Here is a 10,657-nt window from a genome sequence, read left to right as displayed (position 1 = left end):
AGACCGTTTGATATATACCGAGTATTTATACGTTTTTAACCCAAATGACCCATGTTGTTTTCAGAGTATGTCACAGCAGCGTCCATCTGTTATTTTAATAAGCAAAACTTGCGAGTCTTGAATGCGCACCCGTCTACAAAAACAGACTGTTCTGCAGAGAGGCTCAAAAACAGAATAGACATAGCCTGTTACTTCTAAATTATGTTTTTTTAAATGTAAAATCACACTAACATTATGGGCCCTATCATACACCCGGCGCAATGCAGCGCAAGGCGCGGCGAAAGTGTTTTTGCTAGTTTCAGTCCGCCGCGGTTCTCATTTTCCCATCCTGCGCTGCGTTGTTTATTAAATAGCAAATGCATTTGCGCCCATGTGCGTGCTGGTCAAAAAAAAAAAAAGAGGTGTGTTCAGGCGCATTGTTGGCGCGTCGCTATTTTGAGGAACAGAAAATAGGCTGCGCCATAGACCAACTCAAACCTAGTCTAAAGTCTGGTGCAATATTTTTTCTTTGTTATTTAAAGAGCGCGTTAGTAATATGCACCTATAGGCGGATGCACAACGCGCGTACACTTTTGCTTATTACACACACAGGGACGCGCAGCAGCACACAAACATTTTTAAATATGAAAAATTACATTCCGCCATGTAAATAGCGAATCTATGAAAAATTACATTCCGCCATGTAAATAGCGAATCCGCCATGGCGCGAGCGCAACTGGCTTTTAAAGGGGATGGGAGATGAGACTCTGATTGGTTTATTGCACGTTACGCCCAAAAAACACCCATTACTCATTAAGAGAATAGGGACAACCCGTTTAGACCATGCGCGCCGACCGTTTTCCCGTCGTTAAACTAGCAAAAGTGGATTCGGACACGCCCTGAGTGCACCTGCGTCGTGCCCTTTAGACCATGCGCTTAGATCGTTAAAATAGGGCCCCATATTTACCTTGATTTTTATTTTTTTTTCTTTGCACATCACATGATTCATATTTACTTATCAAATTCTTCACTAACTCTATTTTCTACTTTGTAACTAAGTACAGTAACTTGAAAAAAAAAATCAGGGCAAAATCATATATAGTTTTAAACAAGTAATTATTCATATGTGTATTAATACTGAATATTGCATAATTATGCAATATTCAGAATATTAATATGAAATATTGCATTTCATATTGATAGATTTTCATATTTTAGGATTAAAGGTGGGACAAGGGTAAAACAATATAGATAAAACAAGAAAAATAATCTCTATATTTTGAAATTTGAAGTGGCAAAAATAAATAATGAATGCATGGTAAAAAGTTTCCAAGTGAGTTTCATATTTAAATATATATAAAATATTAAACCTCAGGATGATATAAATGTAAAAAATGTCCATAATTGAAGAAACTGCCCCGTGGTGTCTGTTGTCTATCTATGTTTTGATGCGTTTACGGTAAACTATCCTCCTATATCTGTTAGGGCTGTCAAAAAAAATGTGAATTTAAAATATTTGTCTTCAGAAGACAAGCCAAAAGCTTTTCTTCACCCTAACTGAAATTATGAATTTTAAATTAGAATATAATTCGAGTTTTGATAATATTTAAGTACAAAATTAGAATTTAGTTTTTCAGCCATTTTGACAGCCCTAATATCTGTAGCAAAAGTATCTTACCAGTCTCCACAGCTTCTTTCATGTAGACAGCACAGTATGGATTGAGTACTTCTTCATGGTAGGCAAGCCCTGGGTCCATCTCAAAACTCGAAAAACCTATCCTCAGGAACGGAGACATGACTGTAAACTCTCAGATCCAACAGCAATAGCCTCTGATATACAGTTTTCCTCGAAAGCACGGTGGTTAATTCCACTGTAAGGATCTGTACAGTGATGTACTCCTATTTGATGTTTATTTTCATATTTGTCATGTCCGATATATGGGTTTCGAAACTCAGATGGCTCAATCGTGGTGTCCTTCACTCTGTGGCATCCAAAGTAATATTTTTCAAAATAAGTGTTTAACTTTGTCCTTTGTCCACCAGATCTGTCCTCTCTTATAGCCACTGTTTTAGAAGAAATGATACTGGGATGAAAACCTGGAACAGTCTACAAAAGCAGAATAAAATATAATAAATTCTAGTAGTAAAGTACAATAATGAAGTCAAATTAAAAACAGTAAATAATAAAATTACAAATTTAAATTAAATGCATATTAGTAAATAGTCAGTATTTTTTTTAGCAGATTTGTAACAAAATTAAAAATAAGTTCATTGCACTTTCTGACAACTTCAAATTTAATACTGATGAAGAAAATCAAGTTTTGTAAAATGACAGAAATTAATAAGTTAACTTTGTTCCTCAAATAAATAAGAAAAAAAAATCACTGAGAGCACTATAAGTTTAATTAATAACATATCTGATGAGTAGCCTAACAGATCATTAGTACATTCAGCATTTCAATGGTTAAAAATGTCTTTGATTATGAGAGTCTTATACTATTCATAATATACAACTCTGATCTGTTCATCATTATATAATAATGAAGTCACATAATCAGTAATAATCAATATGATTAATAATCAATAATAATCTCTCCTTTAGCCATTTACTAAAACCCAGAGTAAAAAAAAAAAAAAAAGAAGCCATCAGCAACGCGGTTGTCTAATGGAAACACAGCTGAGTACATGCTTTAACTTCTTTCCATACTACACATGCCCTTTAATTTAACAACACCAGTTCACACCAACCACGTTTCAATGAACCAATAACACTTAACATGTCATAAACTAAGCAGAAAACACACTGACTTGTTAAACAGTTGGACCACAGAACCATAGTAAACACTTACAGAGTGTTAAGAGTTATTGCCAGTTGAAAGCCGTAAGGTAACTGGTGAAGGGAGAGAACCAGAGAAAGAACTATTAATAGATGTGAAATACTAAACTCCCATCCAAACAGCCTGCCAGGATTCACTTCCCTGCGGAGTCACAGCCAAACATACAGCACTAACACGCACATCATGGTCACACTTATACTTGATGTGTATGTTATGGTGCACGATATTCATGTATGTATATATATATATATCTATATATATATATATATATATATATATATATAATAAACAGATGTTTTGTTTTTTTTGCAAGAAAATGTGAGTGGCATTAACTCGCCACCACAATATTGGAGGTGGCATAACACACTAAGAAATACAGTTAAAAACTGTTAAAGAAATATTCTGGTTAAGCTCAAACAACAGCATTTGTGGCATAAAGTTAATTACCACGTTAAATAATTTTGATTTCATCCTCAAATCAAAGTTACAATGCAAGTGAATGGGGACAATATTGGAAGTTTTCAAAAACATAAATGTGAAAACTTAAAATTTTAGGGTAACACTTCACAATAAGGTTCTGTATTAATCTGTATTAACATGAACGAACAATGAACAATACATCTTTGTTAATGTTAGTTCATGAAAATCCAGTTGTTGATTGTAAGTTCATGTTAATTCACAGTGCATTAACTAATGTTAACAAGCACAGCTTTCGATTTTAATAATGCATTAGTAAATGTTGAAATTAACATCAATTAAGATTAATAATGCTGTAGAAGTATTGTTCATTCTTAGTGCATGTTAAATAAAGTAGTTAACTAATGCTAACTAATGCATTTTATTGTAAAGTGTTACCAATTTTAGTAAAGCACTTCTGTTTAAACCTAGTAAGATGGTGTGTAGATGTAAATTCCTTATTTTCGTTTTTTACCGTTACATTTTCTTGGCAACAAAGTCATAAAATTAAAGATAACTTTACACAGAATAGGTTAGTAAGCCTTTTTAACCACACTAAAATCATGTACACAAAACATTTACATCTTGTAGCTATACTTTTAAAAAAAGTGAGTATTTGAATGTTATTTCCATTGTAAGTGTCTCACAGATTTTTACCTAAAAAAGGGGAAAAAAAAAATATTTACTTGGTAATCAACATTACTAGATGGTTGCAAGGGTGTTGCTAAGAGTCTCAAGTTTTCAGCTGTTCTATCATATCATGATGTAAGAATTGTAAGTGATAAACAGAAGATGATTTTAGATGGTATAGAAAAAGCATATACTAATATTTAATGTGTAAGCAGCGAGAGAAAGAGGGAGAAAAACAAAAAACAAACAAAACTAACACTAATTTGTACACATGCATATATATATATATATATATATATATAAATTAAACTCCATGTTGTTAAGTGCTTCTGACTGTTATTTCAGTATAACAATATGTATAACATATTTTCTTTAGCTTAAGTTTCTCAAAACACCGGCTTAAAAACTCTCTTTCTTGCTCTGTAAATGTGTCTGTATGACTGCCAAGTACTTCCTGTCGTTTGACTGACAGCTCAAACCGCACTTCCTGCATCATTGAAGGACTGTCGCGCAGATAGCGAGCTGCTGCTCTTACCTGCTTCTGCTACCAGGATAGACAGAAGAGAGACAAACAACAGCAGACGGATAGAAAGAACACAGCAGGACACAGACAGATTCTTTAATGTCATAACTTTAGAGTAAGTCTTTACTGGCTCTATGAATGTGATATTTCATCAAACAGTGTGTGGGGTCAATACTGACTCCAGGGTGGACATAGTTGAACTATCCCAGCATGTGAAAGCTGCAGGGGTGGAAGAAGTGTGGGATCAAACGACAAACGCCTCCATTGAACTCACATACACCGGACTGGATGGAACTACAAATACATCTGACCTTTCGCAAACCACTCGGGAGCTTAAACTCATAAGGCGTGTTCAATTAATATTCCATAATCAATACTTAAAACTCTGTGGCTCAGTTTCCACAGAAAATCAATCTCAACTCTCAGTTCATAAAAACAAAACATTTTTACATGAACCCACATACAATGTCGGTAGGCAAGCACGTTGAAGTGTTTATAAGCAGAAGCATAAAGATTGTATTTTTTAAAGCACTTGTAATAATTCTTCTGTACAAAAAAAAGTGTTATTTGAGATGTCATCTAAATTGTCTTTTTGAGATGGGACTACTTTTCTTCACTCCATGTGAACAGTTTGAAGATAGTTCCGTCACATCCCTTTCTGGCGTGTTTTAATGTTGCATAATTTGCACTGATACCATACATACTCGTTTATTATGAATAAATCTTTTAACTTGCATTAATAAAGTTCCAAATCCAAAATAGGAAAGTACCTTTCATTTGTTTTGATATTTAATTAAAATATAGCACACTATTTTATATATATACATATATATATATATATATATATATACACATACAGTATAGCGCCTATGAGATTTATATGATTTTAAGAAATTAACAATAAAATTAATTTTATTCACATTAAATTGATCAAAAGTGGCAGTAAATACATTTACAAAAGATTTTTATATATATAAAAAAAAATGCATCAAAGATTCTTTAAAAAAAAGGTCTGTTCCAAGATTAATGTTAAGCAGCACAACTGTGTTCAACATTTATAATAATTAGAAAGGTTTCTTCAACACCAAAATCAGCATATTAGAATGATTTCGGAAGGATCACGTGACAATGAAGACTGGAGTCAATTATAATAATACATTTTAAATTGTAATTATTATTTTTACTGTGTTTTTGATCAAATAAATGCAGCCCTAGTGAACATAAGAGACTTCTATATAAAAATAAAAACGGACTTTTGAACGTTAGTGTAGACCTAAATTAAAAATAAATTAAGATATTATGGAATATACTGTATAAATAGGCTAAACATTGTGGCTACTCACTCCAGAACTTGGACTGACAACAATATCTAATGACAAATAATGTGAGTCAAGTTTTAACAGCTCTAAATTCAAAAACAGAACTACAGTGTTGTGCATTTCTATCTGAGCGGTAAAGGCAAAACACATACATTTTTTATAAACAAATAGGAGAAAAGGTGATTTTTACAATCAAGGTTTTAGCACTATGAGAGTGCGCTAAAAATCAGATCTACTTGGTATCTCATCCTACGCCACTGTTCCATTTAAACCAGTGGTCGCCAACCCGTCGATCGCGATCGACTGGAAGATATTATGGAATATACTGTATAAATAGGCTAAACATTTTCAGTGGCTACTCCAGAACTTGGACTGACAACAATATCTAATGACAAATAATGTGAGTCAAGTTTTAACAGCTCTAAATTCAAAAACAGAACTACAGTGTTGTGCATTTCTATCTGAGCGGTAAAGGCAAAACACATACATTTTTTATAAACAAATAGGAGAAAAGGTGATTTTTACAATCAAGGTTTTAGCACTATGAGAGTGCGCTAAAAATCAGATCTACTTGGTATCTCATCCTACGCCACTGTGTCAGGGATCTTGGACCTAAAAAGGTTGGTGACCACTGATTTAAACCCTACATTTTAAAGTAACTACTGAAAGGACCAAAGACATGCAGAACATGCAGAGCATTCACAAGATTGATTTCAAAGCCTGCTAGGCAAAACACCCTTTTCATTCAAACCAATTATGCTTACAGCTGCTTTTATTCAGTTATTGATGCTGGTATTGAGTTATTGAGCTATTCTTGCACATTTTGGTTCATCATAGTATTTTTAACCCATGGTTTTCTGCCACAAGCCTGTTGAAATAACATGACATAATCCACAAACCATCATCTGTGTTATCCTTTGTAAAGAAGTCAACATATAACCACTGAGCAATACAACTTTCACCCACATTTAGTTTATAAATCTTAGATTAACATTGATAATGATAGGAATTATCAGATAAACGTTGCAGTTTGATAGTTAGCTTTAGATTAAGGCTATTTCAGATACAGTAAAATACACAGCTGAGTATATTATAAAATGGAGCATAGGAAAACCCATAAATATTCTGGTTCAAATGTCTTAGAAACAGTTGCAGTAAACCGTTTGAACTTAAATCACATAACACTGACATTTGTGCTCTTGGTTCAAATGTGGTTGGAAATTGCAGTCTGATGCGAGTAAGATGTTCCAGTGGCCGACATTTGCAGTTCCTCTAATTCACACATATCATACCACAGAAGGTAGTATGTTCATATCTTTCATGTTATTTGATAGTTTTGTTTTTCTGGATCGCCCCTGTTTACAAATATGGATATCATGTAAACTTGTCTTCATAATTCTTCAGAAAAGGTGATTCTTTGGCAATAACGGTGTGATTTACAAGCAGGTTTTGTCAAATTATTGTCAGAAAGAGCTCAGATGGGACGTTTTTGCTATGATGCATAATGTCAGCATCAGTAAGTAACATTAGTAAACAATAAAAATGCCTTTCAAAGAAGCAAAAGTTCAAAAGATATATCCAACAATCAAGTTAAATCTCTTTCATATCTCCGTTGTTTCTCTTATATTTAAATGAGATTAAATAGAGAGCAGGCTAGACTTTTCTATACTGTTGAAAAGACCCTATAATCTCACATTTAGCTCAAATTTGCCAAAATACCAAAATCAACTATCAAAATTCACAAATCGCAACATTTCTTATCAACTTGTATAACTGTACTGTTACTGTCAACTGATTTCATCAAATTTGAGGAGAAACATCTCAGTCAACCTTGATACTTTATATAATTTAAACATACCGTAACTGAGACCTCTATTAAGCTTTGAAAGAGCAACATTTGAGATATTAATATCACCTACAAAAGGGCTGCATTCACCTCTGTGGGAAGAATTTAATGCATCTTAGGTAAGGCTAAAGCCATAACAGTTCAGCAGGTATAAACTGACTTACAATAGACCAATTAATGCTCAAAAAAGTGCTCAAATACTGGATAAACAAGCTCTAAATCCTTCTCTAAACCAAAAATCCAGGCATATGCTCCGAACTGCAACAAAAGCTTGTGATTCACAGCTTTTGCCACACTTGTGTGGGCACTGTAAGACAACATAAAAGTGAAAACATGTTTTCTTCTTATAACTGAAATCTTCTTGATACATCCCACACATGGTGCTTTCTTTAAAAGATCACCTTGTTTTTAGAAGAGCAGGTTCTCAAATGCAAAGTTTATGTATACACTGTTTTCTTCTACGTTTTTGTGGTTTCCTGCAACTGACACACTAACAGCTATGGCAAAGTCAACTGGATAATAAGGCTGCAGAATGTATGCGATGATGAACATCTTATTAGTGAATTTCTAGGCAGTCAACAACAGTTACATCAGCAGCACGGAGAGTCAGGCTGTCTCTTAATATCCTCGGAAATTCTATTTATAGGGTACGTATTCATTATTTGAGTTAAACTAAGCTTAAATTTAACTTGAAGGTTCATGCATAACGTACAGAGTATGGAAACAGCACTTACCCAGTAGGCTCCAGCTCAAATCAACGCAGCTCTTCAATGCAGTGCTCTGAAAGAACGCCTGCTTTTAGAACTTCTCTAGACCTTCAGGTTGCGAGCACGTCACGCGCGCGTTCCACACCTCTCATCACACACTAAAGGAAGCAGATATAGAAATGCTGTGCGGTTTGCAGGATTGCACACTGTTAGCTGCAAAAATATAGGTCATTGACTTTTATTGTAATGCATTGCTCAAAGGTAGTATGTTTCAATTTTATGTAATTAAAGGCAGGGTATGTGATTTTTCAAAAACACTTTAGAAAACTGATTCGGGCCGAATCGCAAAACAAACTTGTAGCCAATCAGCAATAAGGGATGTGGGGCAGAGCTATCAAAATAGGGGCAAGACCCTTTTGGGGTAGGGGCGTGTTTGTTTTGGTGATTTCAATATCAACATTGGCTACCAGAAATCGCTTACTCTGCCTTTAAATCAAGTGATTTTTGTCGTAGCCTATGGATCCACTCGGTATTGCATAAAATTGTTCTGTAGGCTGTTTTATTTACATTTACATTTTAGTCATTTAGCAGACGCTTTTATCCAAAGCGACTTACAAACGAGGACAATAAAAGCAGTCACAACTAACAAAAGAGCAACAATATATAAATGCAAATGACAAGTCTCGGTTAGCCTAACGCAGTACACGTAGCAAGGTGTATATATATATATATATATATATATTACACATATACACACACATACACAAAGAAAATATAATAAGTATAAGTATATAGAATAGAAAAAATAGAAAGCTAGTGTTTGTTTGTTTTTTGTTGTTGTTTTAAATACAAAAAAGATAAATATAGATAAAGTAGAATTAAAATAGAATATAAAGTGTTAGAGTTAGAGGGTCAAATAAAGGTGGAACAGATAGATTTAATCTATCTATCTATCTATCTATCTATCTATCTATCTATCTATCTATCTTTATTTATTTATTTATTTATTTTTAAGCAGGGTAGTGTTAACAAATTGTACAATGTTACATTTGTCTGTTAATATTTCCGCAAACAAAGTCGTGCTTTCTAACGATGTCTAACGATACCCGAATCATATTTTTTGAGTCAATCTTTTTAATGAATGAGTCAAACGGTTCAGTAAAACGGGTTGACATTCGAACGGCTCACCCACAAAGGGAATCGTTTGGATGTTAAATTATTTATATCCACTGGTATAAGACGTTGCAAAAATGATTAAAAAAAATACAGATGAATTTTACAGAAATATGACAGACCCGTTTTGATTGACACAGACACTGGCAATAGTTGTTCTATTTCGGAGACTTAAAAAAAAAAGTCTAATAACGTGTATTAGATTAAATTGCAGCTGACTATTTTTTAATATTTCATGCATATTTTTAACAACACTGCTTTTTTTCCAAGTAGGAAGGTTTATCGGGCGCAAAACATTATGATGTCAATTAAACTGTCAGAATAAGTCCTCCATACATAAATGTACACTTTAGGTTGGCGAATTGAGTGGGTGGTTCTTTGAAACCAAACGTTTCGAAAATAAATCAGACTGTTTTGCCAGCAGGCGGCGCTAAATCATAAAAAGCGACACCTCAAAGCGATATCCTCAAAAAGACAGATAGCCTAAATGTAAACAATTTCTCTTTCTGAAAGTGTGCACCGATCTGAAAATATTTATTTAGATTTTATTGTAGCTACTTATTGAATATTGATGGATCAACATGAGTGAAATCAATGATAAAAAATATAGATATGGGCAATAGTGGTATGGCACAATTTATCAACGTCCAAATACTTTCTGAGAAATATTTAAGTATATACTTATTCAAAATAACCATGTCAGCAAATAGTGTACCAGTCTTTTGTTATTTTAGTCGCTTTAGCTTCTTTCTTTCTTTCTTTCTTTCAAATTACATTATTTAATATTTGTGACAACATTCTACAAAAGCCAACAGATAAATCAGCTCTGTATCATCATGGTGGGTAAATACAGTGTATTGCTTATAATGTGTAAACATATATTAAAGTAGGCATATGTTATAAACAGCTAATTAACAACCAGTTAAGCACCTACAGATGGAGGATTGATTTGTGGTGCATTTTTTTGTGGTATACACGGATGAAAATTGAAAAGGTTTATTTTTTCACTCTTTGTTTTGGGAAAGTAAGTGAGTGTGGCATTAAAGAGGTGTAAGATGAAGTGAGGGGTGGGATAGGGAGGTGGTAATATGGGGGATGGGACAGAGAGTAAGAGAATTGTAATTGTTGCGTTGCATCAGGGAACGTGCCTTCACTCTATATATCTGTTGCTATGGAAACCCGTGAGG

At 33.7% G+C, this 10,657-nt stretch overlaps 1 protein-coding gene across 1 annotated transcript in view; it reads right to left on the bottom strand.

Moving 5' to 3' along the window:
- Positions 1–8,413, bottom strand: part of LOC107748461 (protein kinase C theta type-like) — a 28,459-nt gene extending 20,046 nt beyond the window's left edge. The window contains exons 1-2 of the mRNA XM_016563241.1: positions 8,325–8,413; positions 1,658–2,086 (exon numbers count right to left, since the gene is read on the bottom strand). Coding sequence (XP_016418727.1) covers positions 1,658–1,775 — 118 coding nt within the window. The 5' untranslated portion in view covers positions 1,776–2,086; positions 8,325–8,413. The remainder of the gene's footprint in view (positions 1–1,657; positions 2,087–8,324) is intronic.
- Between the last annotated feature and the right edge of the window lie 2,244 nt (positions 8,414–10,657).

This window comes from Sinocyclocheilus rhinocerous, unplaced genomic scaffold (genome assembly GCF_001515625.1).
Source record: "Sinocyclocheilus rhinocerous isolate Xijiao unplaced genomic scaffold, SAMN03320098_v1.1 scaffold78, whole genome shotgun sequence".
Taxonomy (NCBI): Eukaryota; Metazoa; Chordata; class Actinopteri; order Cypriniformes; family Cyprinidae; genus Sinocyclocheilus; species Sinocyclocheilus rhinocerous.
Note: the sequence above shows the minus strand (reverse complement) of the source record. Positions and strands in the feature narration are given on the sequence as shown.